We start from the raw sequence: 24,328 nt of genomic DNA, 5'->3' as shown, positions 1-24,328 counted from the left end.
AAGGAATAAGGAAATAAATAAAAGATATGAGAAATAATTAACTAAAACAAAATATTTTTAAAACAGTAACATAAAAACAGATATTCTATATATAAAATTTAAAAAAAGACTTATGTTAGCCTGTTCAATATAAAAACATTTGCTACAAGTTTGAACTTCTGATGTTCTACCGATTCAACTACCCAATTAGGAAGATCACTCCACAACTTGGCCACAGCTGGAATAAAACTTCTTGAATACTGTGTAGTATTGAGCCTCATGACGGAGAAGACCTGGCTATTAGAATTATCTGCATGCCTAGTACAGTATTACAAACAGGATGGAATTGTCCGAGAAGATCTGAATGTAAAGGATGGTCAGAATTATGAAAAATCTTATGCAACATGCATAATGAACTAATTGAACGACGGTGCCAAAGATCAATATCTAGATCAGGAATAAGAAATTCACTAGACCGTAAGTTTCTGTCCAACAAATTATGATGAAATCAGCAGCTGAAGACCAGACAGGAGATGTCCAACAATTTAAGATGAGAATCAGCAGCTGAACACCAGACAGGAGAACAATACTCAAAACTAGGTACAGTAGAATGAAAGAATTAAAACAATTCTTCAGAATAGATTGATCACCAAAAATCTTGAAAGACTTTCTCGATAAGCCAATTTTTTGTGCAAGTGAAGAAGACACAGACCTAATGTGTTTCTCAAAAGTAAATTTGCTGTCAAGAATCATACCTAAAATTTTAAGAGTCATACAAAGATAAAGAAACATTATCAATACTGTACTAAGATCCGGATGTTGAAGAGCCAACGTCCTTGACCTACTTACAATCATACTTTGAGTTGTTAGGATTCACCTACATAACCCATAATTTGCACCATGCACTAATTTTAGCTAGATCTCTACTAAGGGATTCAGCAACCCCAGATCTACATTCAAGAGATGGAATTGATGCAAAGAGAGTAGTACCATCTGCATATGCAACAAGCTTGTTTTCCAGACCAAACCGCATGTCATGTGTATATAGTATGAAAAGTAATGGGCCAAGAACACTACCCTGAGGAACACCAGATATCACATTCCTATACTCTTGTGCCCATCAACAACAACTCTATATATATCTAGAAAGAGAGAGCAAGGTAAAATTTTGAATAGGCAAATTTGTGAGGGAAACAAGTGAACATGTGTACTGCTTGTTGCCTAATACAAAAGCGAATGTCGAGCTGAGTGATAGGTGGGCAGTGCTCCCCTTGCCAAAGGCTGTTCCAGTTCCGTTGAAGTCACACTCCTGTTACTGGATGATGGTTTGTATTTGTGTACAAACAACTATTTATATATTTATAATGAGACTTTACTACAAAAGCATCAGCCAATAGTACAGTACATACACATGAGCTTGGACGTAGAAGTTTGATCCTAAATCAACTTGAGTTCGTAGGCCCTCATTGGTTTCATCCAGAATGATACAGTTGATTGACTGTTTTAACTGTGAATGATCAGCGATGTCTTGAAACAACTTATCGCGCCTTTCAAGTTCCTCTCTGTTGCAAAAGATTTAAAAATTGTATAGAAAATCCTGGAAAGAAATTGCTATATATTGGATGAAAATTTATAACTTACTCTGTTAAATTCCAGATAAAAAATACTTTACTTACAGTAGATCATATGATAGTAATAGTTTGCACAATATTCAACATTGTTGTCATAACATACACTAATATATTACAGTACTTACTTTAAATCCTGCCTCAAAACATTATTCAAAAAGTGTTCATAGTTTTGAATTTTTTCTTTACTGGCCATCATACAATGTTCTGAAAAGAAAAAGTAATTACTGTACAAGAAAATTTATGGTCATAATTATTGGTCACATCAGCTTAATGATGGTTTTAGCATTAAAAGACATTAAATATAGCAATTTTTTTTTTTTCCGAAACATACAACCCTGAGTCCTTTAATAGGGGAGTATGTTTTCAGCGAAACTAGAACTCAGCTGTTAATACTATACCGATGTGTTGGTAGTTTCTGGCGGGTGGTGGGGAAGCACCGCCCCATGCCACCAAATGAAGTAGCCAATTCAACTTTAAACCTAGGACTTGCAGGGTGGTTAAGGCATAGGAAAAATATAATATGACAAATTTGTAAGTAATTTGTATTTTTCCTAGCAAACAAACCTGGAGCTATTTACATGGGGTTTTACTTCTGCGGAGCAGAAAGACAAGCCACGATAATTTTAGCGTTGGATAACCCCCCAACCGCTAGTTAGCAGGTGGGGGGTAGGGGTAGTCAGCTACCCTGCTCACTCACACACCTGAGATGAGCAACCACTTTGCTTTCAGGCAGTACTTCTTGGGGGACAAGGATGGCAGGCCACTTTGTATAATTAGCTCCAGGTTTGCATGTTAGGAAAAATGATATTTTAATTATAAAATAAATTTTTGAATAGACTTACCCGGAGAATATATATAGCTGCAACTCTGTTGCTCGACAGACAAAAAAACAGTAAAACTCGCCAGCGATCGCTATACAGGTTGCGGGTGTGCCCACCAGCGCCAACTGTCGGCCAGATACCATACTCGATGTAAACAAAGACTCAATTTCTTCTCATCCCACTGCGTCTCTATTGGGGAGGAAGGGAGGGTCATTTAATTTATATATTCACCGGGTAAGTCTATTCAAAAATGTTATTTTTATTAATAAAATAATTTTTTGAATATACTTACCCGGTGATCATATAAGCTGTCAGCTCTGCTGCCCGACAGAAAAACCTACGGTCAAAATACGCCAGCGATCGCTATACAGGTAGGGGGTGTACATCAACAGCGCCATCTGTCTAGCAGGTACTCAAGTACTCCATGTAAACACAGAACCAATTTTCTCCTCGGTCCACTGGGTCTCTATTGGGGAGGAAGGGAGGGTCCTTTAATATATGATCACCGGGTAAGTATATTCAAAAATTTATTTTATTAATAAAAATAACATTTTTCAATATTAAACTTAGCCGGTGATCATATAAGCTGATTCACACCCAGGGGGGTGGGTAGAGACCAGCATTACATGTTTACATTATTATGAGCTAAGTATTTTGTATTTCATTTTAGCAGTTATTCAAAATAACAAACATAAAATAAATAAGTACCTGGTAAGGAAGTCGACTTGAACAATTACTCTGCCTTTTTAAGTACGTCTTCCTTACTGAGCCTCGCGATCCTCTTAGGATGCTGAGCGACTCCTAGGAGCTGAAGTATCAAGGGTTGCAACCCATACTAAAGGACCTCATCAAAACCTCTAATCTAGGCGCTTCTCAAGAAAAGAATTTGACCACCCGCCAAATCAACCAGGATGCGAAAGGCTTTTTAGCCTTCCGGACAACCCAAAAAACAACAATAAAAAACATTTCAAGAGACAGATTAAAAAAGGTTATGGAATTAGGGGAATGTAGTGGTTGAGCCCTCACCCACTACTGCACTCGCTGCTACGAATGGTCCCAGGGTGTAGCAGTTCTCGTAAAGAGACTGGACATCTTTAAGATAAAAAGACGCGAACACTGACTTGCTTCTCCAATAGGTTGCGTCCATTATACTCTGCAGAGATCTGTTTTGTTTAAAGGCCACTGAAGTTGCGACAGCTCTAACTTCATGTGTCCTTACCTTCAGCAAAGCAAGGTCTTCCTCATTCAGATGGGAATGAGCTTCTCGTATCAACAGTCTGATATAATAGGAAACTGCATTCTTTGACATAGGTAAAGAAGGTTTCTTAATAGCACACCATAAAGCTTCTTACTGTCCTCGTAAAGGTTTAGTTCGTCTTAAATAGAACTTAAGAGCTCTAACAGGGCATAAGACTCTTTCTAGTTCATTTCCAACCAAATTAGAAAGGCTTGGAATATCGAACGATTTCGGCCAAGGACGAGAAGGTAGTTCGTTTTTGGCTAGAAAACCAAGCTGTAAAGAACATGTAGCCGTTTCAGATGAAAATCCGATGTTCCTGCTGAAGGCGTGTATCTCACTGACTCTTTTAGCTGTTGCTAAGCAGACGAGGAAAAGAGTCTTTAAAGTGAGATCTTTAAAGGAGGCTGATTGTAGTGGCTCGAACCTTTCTGACATAAGGAATCTTAGTACCACGTCTAAATTCCAACCTGGTGTGGCCAAACGACGCTCCTTCGAGGTCTCAAAAGACTTAAGGAGGTCCTGTAGATCTTTGTTGTTGGAAAGATCTAAGCCTCTGTGACGGAAGACTGCTGCCAACATGCTTCTGTAACCTTTGATCGTGGGAGCTGAAAGAGATCTTTCCTTCCTCAGGTATAAAAGGAAGTCAGCTATTTGGGTTACAGAGGTACTGGTTGAGGATACTGATACCGACTTGCACCAGCTTCGGAAGACTTCCCACTTCGACTGGTAGACTCTAAGAGTGGATGTCCTCCTTGCTCTAGCAATCTCGCCCTGGCTGCCTCCTTCGAAAAGCCTCTAGCTCTCGAGAGTCTTTCGATAGTCTGAAGGCAGTCAGACGAAGAGCGTGGAGGCTTGGGTGTACCTTCTTTACGTGTGGCTGACGTAGAAGGTCCACTCTTAGAGGAAGAGTTCTGGGAACGTCCACCAGCCATTGAAGTACCTCGGTGAACCATTCTCTCGCGGGCCAGAGGGGAGCAACCAACGTCAACCTTGTCCCTTCGTGAGAGGCGAACTTCTGCAGTACCTTGTTGACAATCTTGAACGGGGGGAATGCATAAAGGTCTAGATGAGACCAATCCAGTAGAAAAGCATCTATATGAACTGCTGCTGGGTCCGGGATTGGCGAGCAATAAGTTGGGAGCCTCTTGGTCATCGAGGTTGCAAAGAGATCTATGGTAGGTTGGCCCCATGTGGCCCATAGTCTCTTGCACACATTCTTGTGTAGGGTCCATTCTGTTGGGATGATTTGACCCTTTCGACTGAGGCGGTCCGCCATGACATTCATGTTGCCTTGAATGAACCTCGTTACTAGAGACAGGTTTAGATCTCTTGACCAGGTGAGGAGGTCCCTTGCGATCTCGTACAACGTCATAGAATGGGTCCCTCCTTGCTTGGAGATGTACGCCAAGGCTGTGGTGTTGTCTGAGTTCACCTCCACCACCTTGCCTAGAAGGAGGGACTTGAAGCTTTTCAAGGCCAGATGAACTGCCAGTAGCTCCTTGCAGTTGATATGAAACGTTCTTTGATCCGAGTTCCAAGTGCCCGAGCATTCCTGACCGTCTAATGTCGCACCCCAGCCCGTGTCCGATGCGTCCGAGAAGAGAACGTGGTTGGGGGTCTGAACAGCCAGGGGCAGACCCTCTCTGAGGTAGATGTTGTCCTTCCACCAAGTCAGTGATGACTTCATCTTCTCGGAAAAGGGGATCAAGACCGCTTCTAGCGTCTTGTCCTTTCTCCAGTGAACAGCCAGGTGAAATTGAAGGGGACGGAGGTGCAGTCTCCCTAACGCAATGAACTGGTCCAGTGATGAAAGCGTCCCTATCAGACTCATCCACTGTCTGACTGAACATCGCTCCTTCTTTAGCATGTTCTGGATGCATCCTTGGGCTTGACTTATTCTGGGGGCCGACGGAAAAGCCCGAAAAGCTTGACTGTGAATCTCCATCCCTAGGTACACTATAGTTTGGGATGGGACCAGTTGGGACTTTTCCATATTGACCAGGAGACCCAATTCCTTGGTCAGATCTAGAGTCCACTTTAGATTCTCCAGACAGCGACGACTGGACGAAGCTCTTAGAAGCCAGTCGTCCAAATAGAGGGAGGCTCTGATGTCTGCTAAATGCAGGAATTTGGCAATATTCCTCATCAGTTTCGTAAAGACAAGAGGCGCCGTGCTTAGGCCAAAGTACAGGGCTTGAAATTGGTAGACAACCTTCCCGTAAACGAACCTTAGAAAAGGTTGGGAATCTGGGTGGATGGGGACGTGAAAGTAAGCGTCCTTTAGGTCTAAAGAGACCATCCAGTCTTCCTTCCTGACCGCTGCTAGAACAGACTTTGTCGTCTCCATGGCGAACGTCTGCTTTGTGACAAAGACATTCAGAGCACTGACGTCTAGCACCGGTCTCCACCCTCCTGTCTTCTTTACCACTAAGAAGAGACGGTTGTAGAAGCCCGGGGATTGATGGTCCCGGACTTTGACTACCGCTCCCTTTTCTAGTAAGAGAGACACCTCTTGCTTCAAAGCTAGTCTCTTGTCCTCCTCTCTGTACCTGGGAGAGAGGTCGATGGGAGTCGTTGCTAGAGGGGGCTTGCACAAGAACGGGATCTTGTACCCTTCTCTGAGCAACTTCACAGATTGTGCATCTGCGCCCCTGTTCTCCCAGGACTGCCAGTAGTTCTTGAGTCTGGCTCCCACTGCTGTCTGAAGAAGGTGGCAGTCAGACTCTGCCTCTAAAGGACTTGGTACCTTTCTTCTTACTCCCACGTTTACCTTCGGCACGAGCACCTCCTCTGCTGGAGGCTCTGCCACGAAAGGGCGGAATAAATCTTGACGCTGGAGTATCCATCCTGGGTCTAGACACGGTAGGCAAAGGGGTGGCTTTGCGGGCAGATGACGCAACCAGGTCATGCGTGTCTTTTTGAATCAAGGAGGCAGCAATCTCCTTGATCAACTCCTCTGGGAAAAGGCACTTCGAGAGAGGAGCAAACATGAGTTCCGATCTCTGACATTGTGTTACTCCAGCTGACAAGAAGGAGCAAAGGTTTTCCCGTTTCTTGAGGACCCCGGAAACGAACGAAGCCGCAAGCTCACTGGAACCGTCCCGTATAGCCTTGTCCATGCAGGACATAATGAGCATGGAAGTTTCCTTGTCAGAAGGGGAGGTCTTCCTGCTCAACGCTCCTAAACACCAATCCAAAAAGTTAAAAACCTCGAAGGCTCTGAACACTCCTTTCATCAGATGGTCTAAGTCTGAAGGAGTCCAACAAATCTTGGAGCGTCTCATGGCCAGCCTGCGGGGAGAGTCTACTAGACTTGAGAAGTCGCCCTGGGCAGAGGCAGGAACTCCCAAGCCGAGAACTTCTCCCGTGGCATACCAGACGCTCGATCTGGAAGCGAGTTTCGCAGGGGGAAACAAGAATGCTGTCTTCCCAAGGTGCTTTTTGGACTGCATCCAATCTCCCAACACTCTTAAAGCTCTCTTGGACGAGCGGGCGAGGACGAGCTTCGTAAAGGCAGGCGCGGATGACTGCGTGCCTAAAGCGAACTCAGATGGAGGAGAGCGTGGGGCTGCAGAAACAAACTGATCAGGATACATCTCCTTGAACAGTGTAAGAACTTTTCTAAAGTCCAAGGAGGGAGGCGAGGTCTTGGGTTCGTCGATGTCCGTGTGCGGGTCGTCAAGGTGTGCAGCGTCGTCATCATCAGAGAGTCCATCGTCTGAATACTGAGGAGGAAGCGGCAAAGGAGTAGGAATTGGCTGGTCAGCTGAGTCCGGCAGCACGGGTGCATGCGTGACTGCACTGGACGCAACGTCATGGAACTGTTGGCCAGTCTGTGAGCTGGCAACAACCATAGCTGCGCGGGGGCGCAAAGCGTCTACTCTTGACTGTCTAGTCTGCTGTGGGCGAGTAGTGGTAACCACAGTGGGTTGCGGAGGTTGACGCACCGCGTCAAAACAAAACAACTTAAGTTGTTGTTGTAACTCGCGAACGTCAACGGAGGGTTCCATGCGTCGCTGAACGTCAACATGCGGCTGGCAGGGTACACTGCGCATGGGTGGTGGGACTCTCACAGCTGGAGTGCGGGAGAAGGTAGCCTCAGCGTCTACTGGACGCACAACCGTGGTTGGTTGTAGGCTAACGGGTGCAGCGTCAACCTTCTCCGCACGAAAGTCCTGCATTAAAGATGTTAACTGTGTCTGCATGGTCTGCAGCAAAGACCACTTAGGGTCTACAGTAGCAGGTGCGGCAACAGACGGTGTTACTGCCTGTTGCGGTACCGCTTTGCCTCTCTTAGGAGGTGTGCAGTCATCGGAAGACTGCAGCGAGTCCGAACTGACCCAGTGGCTACAACTGGGCCGTTGGACTTGCGCGGAAGGGACCGACATGCGTTTAAGAGGTCGTGAGACCTTGGTCCATTGTTTCTTCCGAGAAACATCTTCCGCAGACGAGGAATAAATGGGCTCTCTCGTCTTCTTGTGGGTGGGGCGATCTTGGCAAGATACGTCCGAAACCACGGAGGGAACGTCTGTCCGCTGATTAAAGCCTGTCGAACCCTTTGGTCGTACGACATTGCTTCTCCCCTGGGCTTGGGAGCTTGCAAGAGGTCCCGGACTGGGAGGACGACAGGCACAAACAGACGCACCCTCAAGCGCAACACTAACACTTTCCACAACACTACCACTCACTTTGTCACTACCCACTGCACTCTTACCCTTCAACTCCTTGACGTCTGCCATGAGTTGGTTACGGTCACTCGCCAATGACTCGACTCTCTCACCCAGAGCCTGGATGGCACGCATCATATCTGCCATCGAAGGTTGTTGAGTGCTAGAAGGGGGATCAGGAGCAACCACTACAGGGGAAGGAATAGGTTGTGGGGCATGGGGAGAGGAAATATCAACGGAGCGAGATGAACTTCTCCTGACTCTATCTCTCTCTAGCCTACGTGAATATTTCAGGAATTCGAGAAAATTGAATTCCGAAAGCCCAACGCATTCCTCACATCGATCTTCCAATTGACAGGTTTTACCCCGACAATTGGAACAAACGGTGTGCGGATCGATAGAGGCCTTTGGAAGACGCCTTGAACAGTCCCTAGCACTACACTTTCTGTATTTAGGGACTTGAGAAGGGTCAGCCATCTTAAATTAGTCAAAGGGGAATTCAAAATCTATCCAAGTCGTCAACAAATAATCCAAAAATCAATAAAAGAATGCAAGGAAGTATTGAAGATAACCTCTGCAAAGCGAAAGCTAATAACTAGAAATGAGTACTTCACCAAAATCTGTGAAAACCAATCCAGTAAGCAACAGCGAATTTAGTAGGTCTTGCCGGTGGCACGACAGAGAGAAAATTGGTTCTGTGTTTACATGGAGTACTTGAGTACCTGCTAGACAGATGGCGCTGTTGATGTACACCCCCTACCTGTATAGCGATCGCTGGCGTATTTTGACCGTAGGTTTTTCTGTCGGGCAGCAGAGCTGACAGCTTATATGATCACCGGCTAAGTTTAATATTGAAAAATTTATTTTATAATTAAAATATCATTTTTAAATATTTAACTTAGCCGGTGAATATATATAGCTGATTCACACCCAGGGTGGTGGGTAGAGACCAGTTAAATATGTTTACATCGTTTAAGCTAAGAGTTTTTATTTCATTTTGGAAGTTATCAATATAACGAAAACAAAATAAATAGGTACCTGGTAAGGAAGTCGACTTAGATGATTACTCTGCCTTGTAAGTACGTCTTCCTTACGGAGCCTCGCGATCCTCTTAGGATGCTGACAGACCCCTAGGAGCTGAAGTATCAAGGGCTGCAACCCATACAACAGGACCTCATCAAACCCCAAATCTGGGCGCTCTCAAGAAATGACTTTGACCATCCGCCAAATCAACCAGGATGCGAAAGGCTTCTTAGCCTTCCGGACAACCCATAAAAAACAACATTAAAAACATTTCAAGAGACAGATTAAAAGGATATGGAATTAGGGAATTGTAGTGGTTGAGCCCTCACCCACTACTGCACTCGCTGCTACGAATGGTCCCAGTGTGTAGCAGTTCTCGTAAAGAGACTGGACATCTTTCAAGTAAAATGACGCGAACACTGACTTGCTTCTCCAATAGGTTGCGTCCATTATACTTTGCAGAGATCTATTTTGCTTAAAGGCCACGGAAGTTGCTACAGCTCTAACCTCGTGCGTCTTAACCTTAAGCAAAGCTCGGTCTTCCTCACTCAGATGTGAATGAGCTTCTCGTATTAACAATCTGATAAAGTATGACAAAGCGTTCTTTGACATAGGCAAGGATGGTTTCTTAACTGAACACCATAAAGCTTCAGATTGGCCTCATAAAGGTTTAGTACGCTTTAAATAGAACTTAAGAGCTCTAACAGGGCATAAGACTCTTTCTAGTTCATTGCCTACGATCTCCGATAAGCTGGGAATATCGAAAGATTTAGGCCAAGGCCGAGAAGGTAGCTCATTTTTGGCTAGAAAACCAAGTTGCAGCGAACAAGTAGCTTTTTCCGACGGAAATCCGATGTTCTTGCTGAAGGCATGAATCTCACTGACTCTTTTAGCCGAGGCTAAGCATACCAGGAAAAGAGTCTTAAGAGTGAGATCTTTCAGGGAGGCTGACTGTAAAGGCTCAAACCTGTCTGACATGAGGAATCTTAGTACCACGTCTAAATTCCACCCAGGTGTAGCCAAACGACGCTCCTTAGTGGTCTCAAAAGACTTAAGGAGGTCTTGCAGATCTTTATTGTTGGAAAGATCTAAGCCTCTATGCCGGAAGACCGATGCCAACATGCTTCTGTAGCCCTTGATAGTGGGAGCTGAAAGGGATCGTCCTTTTCTCAGGTATAAGAGAAAATCAGCTATTTGGGCTACAGAGGTACTGGTCGAGGATACAGAAACTGACTTGCACCAGTCTCGGAAGACTTCCCACTTCGATTGGTAGACTCTAATGGTAGACGCTCTCCTTGCTCTAGCAATCGCACTGGCTGCCTCCTTCGAAAAGCCTCTACCTCTCGAGAGTCTTTCGATAGTCTGAAGGCAGTCAGACGAAGAGCGTGGAGGCTTTGGTGTACCTTATTTACGTGCGGCTGACGTAGAAGGTCTACTCTTAGAGGCAGACTTCTGGGAACGTCTACTAACCATCGAAGTACCTCGGTGAACCATTCTCTCGCGGGCCAGAGGGGAGCAACTAACGTCAACCTTGTCCCTTCGTGAGAGGCGAACTTCTGCAGTACCTTGTTGACAATCTTGAACGGTGGGAATGCGTAGAGATCCAGGTGTGACCAATCTAGGAGGAAGGCATCTATATGTATTGCTGCTGGGTCCGGGACTGGAGAGCAATAGATCGGAAGCCTCTTGGTCAGCGAGGTTGCAAAGAGATCTATGGTTGGTTGACCCCAAGTGGCCCAAAGTCTCTTGCACACATCCTTGTGGAGGGTCCATTCTGTTGGAATTACTTGCCCTTTCCGACTGAGACAATCTGCTATGACGTTCAAGTCGCCCTGGATGAACCTCGTTACTAGGGAGATGTCTCGATCTTTTGACCAGATGAGCAGGTCCCTTGCGATCTCGTACAACGTCAGAGAGTGGGTACCTCCTTGTTTGGAGATGTACGCCAAGGCCGTGGTGTTGTCCGAGTTTACTTCCACCACTTTGCCTCGAAGGAGATACTCGAAGCTTTTCAAGTCCAGATGAACTGCCAACAGCTCCTTGCAGTTGATATGCATGCTCCTCTGACTCGTGTTCCACAGACCTGAGCATTCCCGACCGTCCAGCGTCGCGCCCCAGCCCAAGTCCGATGCGTCCGAGAAGAGAACGTGGTTGGGTAACTGAACAGCCAGAGGAAGACCCTCTCTTAGGTTGATATTGTCCTTCCACCAAGTCAGACAAGACTTCATCTTTCCGGAAATCGGGATCGAGACCGCCTCTAGCGTCTTGTCCTTTTTCCAGTGGAAAGCCAGATGGAATTGAAGAGGACGGAGGTGTAGTCTTCCTAGTGATACAAATTGTTCCAGGGATGACAGCGTCCCTACCAGACTCATCCACAGCCTGACTGAGCAGCGTTCTTTCTTCAGCATCTTCTGGATGGAAAACAGGGCTTGATCTATTCTGGGGGCCGACGGAAAAGCCCGAAAAGCTTGACTGTGAATCTCCATCCCTAAATACGGAATAGTTTGGGATGGGACCAGCTGCGACTTTTCCAAATTGACTAGAAGTCCCAATTCCTTGGTCAGATCTAGAGTCCACTTGAGATCCTTCAGACAGCGACGACTGGAAGAGGCTCTGAGAAGCCAGTCGTCCAAATAAAGGGAGGCTCGGATGTCCGATAAGTGGAGGAATTTGGCCACATTCCTCATCAGCCTCGTAAATACGAGAGGAGCTGTGCTTAGGCCAAAGCACAGGGCCCGAAACTGGTAGACCACATCTTCGAAGACGAATCTCAGAAAAGGTTGGGAGTCTGAGTGAATGGGGATGTGGAAGTAGGCGTCCCTTAGGTCTAGCGAGACCATCCAGTCTTCCTTTCTGACCGCTGCTAAGACTGACTTTGTGGTCTCCATGGAAAACTTCGTCTTTGTGACAAAGACATTCAGAGCACTGACGTCTAGCACCGGTCTCCACCCTCCTGTCTTCTTTGATACTAGGAAGAGACGGTTGTAAAACCCCGGTGATTGAAGGTCCGAGACTTTGACCACCGCTCCCTTCTCTAGCAAAAGACACACTTCCAGTTTCAGGGCTTGTCTCTTTTCTACCTCTCTGTACCTGGGAGAGAGATCGATGGGGGACGTCACTAGAGGGGGTTTGCGTACAAAAGGGATCTTGTACCCCTCTCTGAGTAACTTCACAGATTGTTGATCTGCGCCTCTCTTCTCCCAGGCTTGCCAGAAGTTCTTGAGTCTGGCTCCTACTGCTGTCTGAAGTTGCGGGCAGTCAGACTCTGCCCTTAGAGGACTTGGATCCTTTCCTCTTCCCTCGCTTCCCTTCGGCACGAGCACCTCCTCTGCTGGAGGCTCTGCCACGAAAGGGCGGAATAAAGCGAGACGCTGGATTGTCTAACCTCGGTCTAGCAGACAATGTAGGCAAAGGGGGAGCTTTGCGAGCCGAGGACGCAACTAGATCGTGGGTGTCCTTCTGAACTAAAGATAGGGCAATTTCCTTTACCAAGACTTCAGGAAACAGGCACTTGGAAAGGGGAGCAAAGAGTAGCTCGGATCTTTGGCATGGCGTCACTCCAGCAGACAGGAAAGAACATAGAGACTCTCGCTTCTTCAGGACTCCGGACGTGAATGAGGTGGCTAGCTCGTTGGACCCATCACGGACGGCCTTGTCCATGCAGGACATAATGAGCAAGGAAACGTCCTTATCTGCAGAAGAGATCTTCCTGCTCAGGGCTCCTAGGCACCAGTCTAGGAAGTTAAAGACTTCGAAAGCCCTAAAAATCCCTTTAAGAAGGTGGTCCAGGTCCGATGGTGACCAACAAATCTTCGAGCGTCTCATGGCAAGGCGACGGGGAGAGTCTACAAGACTTGAGAAGTCGCCCTGGGCAGAGGCAGGAACTCCCAAGCCGAGAACTTCTCCCGTGGCATACCAGACGCTCGATCTAGACGAGAGTTTAGATGGGGGAAAGGCAAATGCTGTCTTTCCTAAACTCTTCTTAGTCTCTAACCAGTCTCCCAACAGCCGCAAAGCTCTCTTGGATGAACGAGAGAGAACGAGTCTAGTAAAGGCAGGTGTGGTAGAAGGCATGCCTAACACAAACTCTGACGGCGGCGAACGTGGAGCCACAGAAACAAAGTGGTCAGGGAACAACTCCTTAAATACAGCCATGACTTTTCTAAAGTCCAATGATGGTTGAGTTGCCTTAGGTTCGTCAAGCTCTGAAGGTTGATCCTCTTGCGGTTCAGCAACGTCCTCATCTGATAGTTCCTCATCCGAAAACTGATGAGGAAACGGCAACGGAGTGGGCAACGTCTGGCTCGCTGAGTCCGGTCGCACTGGTGCATGCGTGACGGATCCGGACGCAACGTCATGGAACTGCTGCACAGTCTGTGAACTGTCAACAACCATGGGTGCGCGAGGACGCACAGCGTCCACCCGAGACTGATTAGACCGTCTGGGTTGTGCAGTCAACACCATACCGGGTTGCGGAGGTTGACGCACCGCGTCAAAACAAGTCACCTCTGATGGTTGTTGAACGTCCTGAACGTCAACAACCACCTCCGTGCGTCGCCTAACGTCAACGTGCGGCTGGCAAACCACACTGGGTCGCATCGGTGGGGGTACAACCTAGACTGGTAAACGCGAGAAAGTAACCTCAGCGTCAACAGGACGCACAACAGACCGCTTGGATGGTTGTTGGCCAGAAGGTTCAGCAGCAACCTTCTCCGCATTGAAGTCCTCCATCAAGGACGCAAGCTTGGACTGCATGTCCTGTAGCAATACCCATTTAGGGTCTACGGCAGCAGGTGCGGCAACAGACGGGGTGAGCGACTGAGGCGGTACCGCTTTGCCTCTCTTAGGCGGTGAGCAGTCATCAGATGACGGCAACGAGTCCGAACTGACCCAGTGGCTACAACCGGGACGTTGGACTTGTCCTGAAGGGACCGACTTACGCTTCAAAGGTCGTGAGACCTTGGTCCAAAGTTTCTTACGAGAAACACCTTCGGACGACGAGGTAAAAACGGGCTCTCTCGTCTTACGTTGGTAAGGGCGATCTTGGGGAAATACGCCTGATACCATAGAGGGAACGTCTGTTCGCTGATCAAAGCCTCTCGAACCCATGCGTCGTACGACATTGCTTCTCCCCTGGGCTTGGGAGCTTGCAAGAGGTCCCGGACTAGGAGGACGACAGGCACGAACAGACGAACCCTCAAGCGCAACACTGTTCACAACACTTTGAGAAACACTTGGCACTTTATCACTTCCCGCGGCACTTTGGCACTTTAGTTCCTTAACATCCGCCATGAGTTGATTGCGGTCACTTGCAAGGGACTCAACTCTCTCCCCCAAGGCATGGATAGCACGCATCATGTCAGCCATCGATGGTTCCTGAGTGCTAGGAGGGGGGTTAGGAACAACCACTACAGGGGAAGGATTAGGTTGAGGGGCATGAGGAGAGGAAAAATCTACCGACCTAGAAGAACTTCTCCTTACCCTATCTCTCTCTAGTCTGCGTGTATATTTCTCAAATTCGATAAAATCGAATTCCGAAAGGCCCACGCATTCCTCACACCGATCTTCCAATTGACAGGTTTTACCCCGACAATTGGAACAAACAGTGTGAGGGTCGAGAGAAGCCTTTGGAAGACGCCTATGACAGTCCCTAGCATTGCATTTTCTAAACTTGGGAACTTGTGAAAGGTCAGCCATTTTGAATTGGTCAACTGTAAGTTTACTTGTGAACGAAGGTTCTGGAGTGGGAGGTGAGACCTTCCGGACTCACCAGTGGTAGCTTATACACCCCCCCCTGGAACCCCCCCAAGCGGCGGCGAGAGCCCCAAACCACGCCCCCTTGGGCGGAGTTACCAGGGACGAGCGGGTTGACTCGGCAATGGAAGTCACATTTTTGAAGTTGTAATAGAACAAAAAATAACACAGAAGTGGTTGAGCTTACCTTGGTAGTGCAAGTTATGAAGGAATTACTGTGAAGGTGCAAATTGTTGGACATAAAGGTCTTTTTACTAGTAAATTCAATCTTCTTGTGCTCTCTTGGTTGATATGAATATTGAAAGATTCCAGTTAGTTTGTTTTCTGTGGAATAATAGTGATTGTATGTGTGTGTTCTTGTATATAGCCTACTCTGTTGAATTATGAAGTTGTTAGAATATTCCCTCCTAAGTACTGTACATGGTCTCCTCGGCTCACGGGGGAAGGGTTGGAGGGTGACCCAGACTTTGAGTCCGGAAGGTCTCACCTCCCACTCCAGAACCTTCGTTCACAAGTAAACTTACAGTTCTGGAGAGGGAGGTCTCAACCGACCGGACTCACCAGTGGTAGCTAGGCAGATGCTTCAGGGGGCTTGAAGATGAAGTCCAGCGACCACAGCATCGAAAGCTCCCTGTAAGCCGAGGAGAGCATAGTAAGAGCTGAAGACAGAGTCGCTTCTCCAATTCATTCTGGACATGATTTCTTGTATCGATACTCCATTGTATAGCAGTCTTGATGAAGCTTGCCCCCTTATAGAGTGAAAATTCGTTGACTGTTTAGTTGCATTTGGGTCGGCTCTGAAAATGCACTCCCTAAAAAGTTGTCTCATTTTTTGTAGAGACATTATCTTGAAGTGTTCATCTAGCCATATGTGGTCTTTCCTGTCTATGTTTCTTTCCATACAGACTTTGTTGGTGTATTCCAAATAGAAGTTCAATTGTCTGACTGGACATATTTTTGGTCTGTTAGGAAGCTTCCTAAAGCTGATCTCTATTGGCGTGTAGTTGTTCTTTTGGTTTTTGGCCATGAAGGAAGGGTGGTTCCGTAAGACAATGTGTTCTGGGGTGAAGGTGCTCCTGGAAATGCTGAGATTGTTAAATTGATTAGCTCTTAAAGGGCAAGCTAAGGCTACTAGGAACAAGGTTTTCTGTGTCAGTAGTAAGGTAGAGTTATCTCTCGTGGTGTTGAGAAATGAAATTACTTTGTCTAGATCCCAGCCAGGGAACTGGTGAGAATTTCTAGGTTTCCTTCTATTAACTCCCGATATCATTGCTTTGACATATTTGTCCTCTGCAAGACAGTAACCTGGGAAATAGCCAGACAAGATAGGACCTAAAGCTGCTCTGTAGCTCTTCAGGGTGTTGTAAGACAGACCCTTGTCTATAAGGTGATTGAAAAATAAAATAATTGCTAACAGGGGGAATTTGTTGTCTCTTCCATACTCCTTGTGAATGAAACTTTTAAAAATGTTGTATAGGTTTTCATACTTGTGCAAGGAGCTGTCCCTCAAGCTGACAGCAATTTTGGAGCAAACCTCAGGAGGAAAGACGTTAGGGAGCTGATCCTTTAAATTTTGAAGGCGATCAAAGTTGATTGGAGCTTTGCTGAGGGTGAGATACAATCCTTGAGAACTATCTGGTAGTCTTCGATCTTCACAATATATCGTTTGTGCTGCTTCGCGACTGACTTCACTAATGGAATCCATGGTTCCGTCCCCTGCGATATGGTGCAGAAAAGCATATTATTATTGCATTCTTTATTGATTTTAAAAGCTACTTTGTGTAGTAAGAATCCTGGTGGAAAGGCATAGAGAGGTGTTGATCCCTTCCAGCTAATCGTAAGTGCATTATTGCTGATGGCTTTTTGATTTGGAAGAGATGAACAAAACTTTTTGCACTTAGTATTGAAGCCATTTGAGAACAGATCTATTTCTGGGGTGAAATTGAAGTCAGAGCAGATTAAGGAGAATAGACTGTCACTGAGGGAAGTTTCTGTGTGAATGGAACCCAGGTCCCTGGAAAGTGAGTCTGCGATGGTGTTACTTACTCCCCTGATCCATCTGGAATTTATCTGTAAGTTGTGATCCTTCATGGTACTAAGTATTTTCCTGACTAGTTCATGGGCTAACTTGTTTCTGATACTACCCTGTTTCTTTATCCAACAATTAGTAACCTTTGAATCAACATGTATTAAGACTACCTTGTTGTATAACCTTGTGATGAAGTGTTCCAAAGAATAGAAGCAGGCTAATAACTCTCTTACATTGATGTGAAGGGAGGATTCTTCATTTGTCCAAGTTCCATTTATTGAGAGCATATTACCCGCCATTACTAATGCACCTCCCCAACCCTGGTTGGAAGCGTCAGTGAAAAGTTCTGCATCTATCTGTGGTTTTGGAATGTTAATCTCTCTGTACATTTGTCTCTGTTCCCATGGCTTTAGGTATTTTTTGAAGGTGTGGGGAATGATTTTGTACCCTGAATTAAAATAACTGTGGTATCTGTGGAGATATTTAAGATGGAATCTTCCCAAGCTTGTATAGGATGCACTAAAATTTAAAGCTCCGATTAACATTTGATAGGAATGCAGGTCGGATTTAACAGAGTTGGAGAAAGCTTTGGCCAATTCGACACACTTCTCTATGTTTTTCCCACTGGGATTCATAGTTTTCTTAATCATATTGTAATGCACTCCTAAAAATTCTTTGAGTCGGTTCAATTGTAGATTTTTTAAGTGAGATATTCCATCCTAAGTCTGACAAGATCTTAATGACTAGCTGAATGTGATTTTTACATTTTACATAATCTTTTGCTAATATGAGAATGTCATCAAGATAATTGAATATTAAGATGTTATATGAAGTTCTAATATACTTGATCACTGTGTACATTATTTTTGAAAAAATATAAGGTGCTGTCTTTAGTCCAAAGGGTATCACAGTCCATTTGAACTTCCTTTTACCTAGTTTGAAGGTTAGAAATTTCTGGCTACTTGCATGTAATGGAATGTGCTAATAAGCATCTTTTAAATCTAGTTTGCAGGCCCAAGAGTTTAGATGTAGATAGGGAAATATAGTATTGGCCTTGAGCATGGTAAAAGAAGGTTTTTTAATCATGGTGTTGAGCACTTTCATGTCAAAGATTAGTCGTACTGTTCCATCTGGTTTGAATTTATAAAATATGTGGTTGGAGTAGTAAAAGGAAGTTCTGGGGATCTGCTCTATGACACCTAGTTTTAGCAGTCTGTCACATTCACTTTCCAATATTTTACGCTTGTTAATTGAATAAAATCTATCTTTACCTGTTCTTTTTAATGACCTCTGGGCTTTAAGTTTATTATTAAACGGAATTCTCACCCCTTCATTGATAATTTTACAAGCAAAAGAGGCATTAGGAAGCTTTCTCCAACTATCAATATTCATCAATAATGACTTACCTATCCTATTCTCTGGGGGGCTCTGGGAAGAGTTATTCATTGGTTTTGAGGCCAAAGGCGAGGTCTCTTTACTTCTATCTTGATTTATAGCATTTGGCCCAATGTCATGATGGTCTGGTGCGGAGCAAAGCTCGTTATTATCTGGTGCTGAGCAAAGCTCATTAACCACTGGTGCTGAGCAAAGCTCGTAATTAACTGGTGCTGAGCAAAGCTCATTAACTGGTGCTGAGCAAAGCTCATTATTAACTGGTGCAGAGTAAACATCGTTATCAACTGGTGCATAGAATACTGGTGCTGAAAAAATCTCTCTTTGAACTGGTGCGGAGCATGGCTCAATTTCTAGGGTCTTTCTTTTCTCTGGCTCCTGAACTATTAGCTTGTCCATTTTGTGACCTCCCCCCCTGTACCCACCTCGCCTATTACCTCTTCTAAGCGGCTGAGACTTGAATCTAAAGTTAGGGTTACCTTTGAGGAAACTTAACCTTCTTCCCTGAAATCTGCCCCCGAAGTTGAATTTCCTACCCCTGAAGTTTGCTGCCCCTCCTCTGAGGAGGGGACCTTTGTGAAAGCAGGCAGCAATGGCTGATTTTTGGTCTTCAGTTAAATTCCAAACTTCTTTAATGTCTGCTTTGATTATAAGATCTCTTATTTCTTCCTTGAGGTATCTAGGAAGTGCTCTGCTTCTGAAATTTCTTATCAAATTTTGTATGAGGTCTATGCTCCTCCTTAGGGGACCAATAATAATTTTGGACAAAAAATCAATGTCATTTACTTTGGAGGGGTATACAATGTGTGCCAGTGCTGCATGCCCTTGAAAGGCAGAAATACTCATTTTAATATTTTCAATGTCATAAAAAAATTTTCTCTTATAACTGTCATCAAATACCTTACCTTCAGGCCAGAAATTCAACTTTGGAGTATTAATTAATTTAAAAAAGTCTGAGAACTCCTTATTTTGACTACTAACAAAGAATTTATCCCGGTTATCACTATGGCCTTCACTGAAAGTTAATGCTACTAGTGAATTATTCAATTGAATTTTCCCTTCTCTATGAAAAGATGGTTCAGCTTTGAAATTGGTGGAAATATATGAAGGAATGGGTTTATTGAAGGTAAGAAGGTTGAAATCTTCGTAATCACTTTCGTCTCCATTATTATAAAAGGAAAAGAGGTCTAAATTTGCACTTTCAGGTAATTCAGGTGATCGTCTTGAGCGCTTAGTAGGAGGGGGAGCCTCATTCTTCTTAGCAGGTGAACCACTTCTGCCGAGATGAATGTTTAATATCAGTGATTTATTTACCATAGAATAATTGAAATTTTGTTCAACAGGTATAGTAAATATGGACAGCAGCGGACCTAGAAGGCTGAAGTCAGGCAATGGGGTTCACGACTCAAATAGCCCTCTTAGGTTAATTCAGTGCCATATTTAAGTGAATGATAAGTTTAAATCTGTTATTATTAATAAACTAGACCTGCCTCATATGTAACCCTTATCAGATAGCCCCCCAGGGCCTAGGCTAGTGTCGATAGGTTTAAAGCGAGAAATGTAAGCTCGAACTTACCTGTGGTCCAGCCTACTGCCTATTAAGCGCGTGCTTTTAATGTGTCAGGCAAGCAATTTGTTTTGTGTGCTTAATTATAATTTTGTAATATATAAAAATTGGAGTATTTAGTTTGTTTATACCGATTAATCGTGAAGTAATCATGCACATGCTTTGCTTAAGCTACTTACGCTATGTTCGGAAGTGCCTGCTCTAAGCATTCAAATCATAACAAGCTTACGTATGGGGGCCGCCATTTGCATTTGTGACGTCATTAGTCTAAATCAGCTGCTTTCCATATGACGTTTTCGTTGTAAACAGAATTTAAAACCTTACCTTTTCTGGATGATTTGCATAAGAGTTTGATTCTGTTGTAGTAACATATTTACGATATCAGAATTAGAAGGCATATCACTATCTGCAGTCGATTGTGTGCGTTTTTCGTTACTGATTACGTTCTCCTCTCCGCTGGAGTCTTCGCTAAGCCGATGCACCTCCGCGGAGGTAAGGATTTGCCTAGACATAATTAAGCCGTGGGCTGAGATATTACTCTGGTTGCTGAGTGCAGAATAATGAAAATCAGCAAATGTTGGGAGCAGCGGGAGGGAAAAAGAGGAGAACGTTCTGTGCCGAAGTCAACTTCAGAAATGTGACTTCCATTGCCGAGTCAACCCGCTCGTCCCTGGTAACTCCGCCCAAGGGGGCGTGGTTTGGGGCTCGCGCCGCCGCTTGGGGGGGTTCCAGGGGGGGGTGTATAAGCTACCACTGGTGAGTCCGGAAGGTTGAGACCTCCCTCTCCAGAAGGGAAAATTCCAAAAAACGATCTAAGTCATCAACAATGAATCCGATACAAAAAAGAGTTCAAGGATTTATTTGAAGAAAAACCCTGTACTGCGAAAGCTCATAACCAAAATAAAGTACTTCACCAAATATGATGGGAAAAACTCCAGGTTTCAACAGCGAGTAAAGTACGTCTTGTCGACACGTCGACAGAGAAGAAATTGAGTCTTTGTTTACATCGAGTATGGTATCTGGCCGACAATTGGCGCTGGTGGGCACACCCGCAACCTGTATAGCGATCGCTGGCGAGTTTTACTGTTTTTTTGTCTGTCGAGCAACAGAGTTGCAGCTATATATATTCACCGGCTAAGTTAAATATTTAAAAATACAAATTACTTACAACTTTGTCCTTTGCTCCTGCACAAATAGGCAACAAACCCTTTGCTATTTATAGGGGTGACTTACCCTTAGGAGGGAGGAAATCCTAACCAAATGGCCTAGGTATTTGAACCAGGGTTCTCTCCATTTCGGTATGTGATCAAAGTGGTAGGAACCCTATCCTTACTAAAACTTGTGCTATGCACTCTGAGCGGCCAGCAGAAGCTCTGTGTTTGTGAAAATGACAAATTCGCAGATAATTTGTATTTTTCCTAACAATACAAACCTTAGCTATTTATTAGAGGTTATTACTTTTGGCGAAGCTGAAATGACGAGCCATTAAAATTTTTGCGAGGGTTAACTACCCTTTCAGCTAGTTAGTGGGGATGGGGGGGTAGCTTGCTACCGCTCCCACACCTGTGATTTAGCTCACTTTGCTTGGAGGTAGAACATCAAGAGGGATAGGGCTGGTATAAATAGCTAAAGTTTGTATTGTTAGGAAATATCCAAATTATCTACAAATTTGACATTTATTCCGTACCTGGAATACAAACCTATGCTATTTATTAGGGGTGACTCACCCATTAGGAGGATGGATGTCCCAGCCAATCTGACTTTTTGGCTTTACCCAGGGGCTCCTTATTTTGAATAGGTTTATACCAATAATAATGAGTCCCTGCACATTGCTAGGCAAGGTCCGCAGCCAACGCAAGCTGTGTATTGAGATGTTTAGAAGTGTGACTGTCCAGGTAAAAGTTATTCAGAGTCTTCGTAGGAAAAACTGCTATAACCAAAACTTTCCCAATACCATACCACCTTACCAGGGTATGGGGATTCAACAGTATTAGCTTAATACTACAGTAGGTACACAAGGAAGCATGGTTTACCAGCAATGGTTTGAGGTCAGGATGCTGCTTTCCCCAAGAGAGGGGAGGATAAAGAAAAGAGTAAGAGCCAGTCAAACTTTTTCATTCACGCAGACTAAAACCGGGTAACAGTGCCCTCAACCTTCTGCTACTTGTCCAATAAGGAGCTTGAGGTATACAACCAGCTGTTGTGCAGCCACCACAGGGCTGACAGAGAACGTATCAAGCCTCCTGTGGGTCATGTCTTGCAGGTAGTGGGCTGTGAACGTATTCTGACATTACCACACCCCAGCCTGTAGAGCCTGCGTCCCAGAGAAGTTTCTCTCGAATGCCAGAGACTTAGCTACACCGATGACATCATGAGCTATGGGACGACGTGGAAGAGGAGGGTCTGGATTCAGGGCATGGTCTATGACCTTGCGAATCCAGGCAGAGATGGTGTAATTAGTGACACTCCTCTTGTTCCTCCCTGTGCTGATGAAAAGTGCAGGCACACGGGGACGGGCTGTGGCTGTTCTCTTGAGGTGCAGCCTCATACTCCTCATTGAGCAGGGTAAGAGATGATCAGGGTCATCAGTTACAGATCGGAGACTTGAAATCCGGAGAGAGTCAAATCGGGGATCCGCCACTCCCAGATTCCGAGTCTTGGCTACAAACTCAGGGACGAAGCCGAACGTTACCTCTCCCCATCCACTTGAATGGGCAATGTCGTATGAAAGATCATGAAGTTTACCGACTCTCTTGGCCGAAGCCAAAGCTAGTATGAACACAGACTTCCCAGTGAGGTGGCGATCTGTTGCCTGGTGTAATGGTTCATAGGGAGGTCTCTTAGAGACTCGAGAATTTGAACCACATTCCATGGGGGAGGTCTCACTTCAGACTGAGGACAGGTAAGTCTGTAACTCCGTATGAGTAAGGAAAGTTCTAACGATGAGGGGATGTCTCTTCCTTTCAGTTTGAAGGCGAGGCTCAGGGTTGAGTGATTGTCTTAACCTGCTGAAAATGAAAAGGGGGTCTTTTCCTCCTGCATACACTTGAGGATTCCGCTATTGCTGGAATACAGGTATCGAGTGGAGAGATACGCTTTCCCATGACACCAACCACAGGAGACGTTATACTTTGCCTGGTAGACTGATGCCGAGGAATTCCTCAGATATCTAGACAACCTCTTCACAACTTATTGCGAAAAGCCTCTGTGAGAGAGGAGGTACTGGGTAGTCTCCAGACGTACACTCAATAGCGAAGCTTTAGCTTGTGGTAGGTGTCGAAGTGTGGTTGTCTGTGAAGTGGAGAGGGTTCTCTTGGTGTCTCTATCACGAGCTGCAGAAGGCTTGAAAACCGTTCTGCGTAATGCCATAGCGGAGCTATGAAAGCCCTCGAGAGGCTGACCGATGTTCTAGCCTTGTCGAGTACCCTTCTCTTCAGACAAGAAGAGGGATGAGACGTAAATGTCGATGTTGTACCCACCGTTGTTGGCATGCTTCTTGCCAGAGAGCCTTGGGGTCTAGGACCGAGGAGCAGTGGAAGCATGAGGTTCAGGGGCATTCGAACAGATCCATAGTTAAAGAACCCCGTAAAGTCGGGACTTTGTCGGCTACAAGGTGATCCAAAGACCATTTGGTACACCTTATCTGAGATGCTGTGCACAGATTGTCGGCGAGCACATTCCTCTAGTCTGGAATAAAGCAGGCTGATAGTCGTACCGAGCGAACTTTGGCCCATCTTAGTATTCATACTATTAAATGGGAAGAGGCTGTGAGCAAGTTCCTTCTTGTTTGTTGATGTAAGCCCCTATGTGGTGTTATCGCTCGTCACACAACTGAGTGGCCAGTTAGGAACTGATGAGGCTCTTGAAGGACCGGAAAGTTGGCCTTCATCTCTTAAGAGATTTAAGTGAAGGTACTTTCAAACTCTGTCCAGAGGCCTGAGGTCAAGTGGTGCAGTACTATGGTCCCTCCTCTCTTCTTTTGATGTGTCTAAACACAGCATCAAGTCCAAGGGGTGGGGAAGGATAAGAAGGTTATACCACTCCGTAGATTCTCAACTGACACCCATCTCTTAAGGTTCGTCTAAACCTTTGGTCCTATGGGGATCAGAATGTCCGGGGAATCAAAGGCCTGATTCCAATCGGACTCAAGCCGCCAATGGAGAGAACGAATATTGAGGCGGCCGTTGGAGGCTAGACAGGCCAAAGATGATAGGTGTCCGAGGAA

The 24,328-nt window shown here is 45.2% G+C and overlaps 1 protein-coding gene across 1 annotated transcript in view; it reads right to left on the bottom strand.

The window, feature by feature from the left end:
• Positions 1-24,328, bottom strand: part of LOC137652743 (beta-1,4-galactosyltransferase 4-like) — a 98,567-nt gene that overhangs the window by 69,020 nt on the left and 5,219 nt on the right. The window contains exons 2-3 of the mRNA XM_068386148.1: positions 1,736-1,814; positions 1,389-1,541 (exon numbers count right to left, since the gene is read on the bottom strand). Coding sequence (XP_068242249.1) covers positions 1,389-1,541; positions 1,736-1,814 — 232 coding nt within the window. The remainder of the gene's footprint in view (positions 1-1,388; positions 1,542-1,735; positions 1,815-24,328) is intronic.

Source organism: Palaemon carinicauda, chromosome 14 (genome assembly GCF_036898095.1).
Source record: "Palaemon carinicauda isolate YSFRI2023 chromosome 14, ASM3689809v2, whole genome shotgun sequence".
NCBI lineage: Eukaryota > Metazoa > Arthropoda > Malacostraca > Decapoda > Palaemonidae > Palaemon > Palaemon carinicauda.
This window is presented reverse-complemented; position numbering and strand designations above follow the sequence as displayed.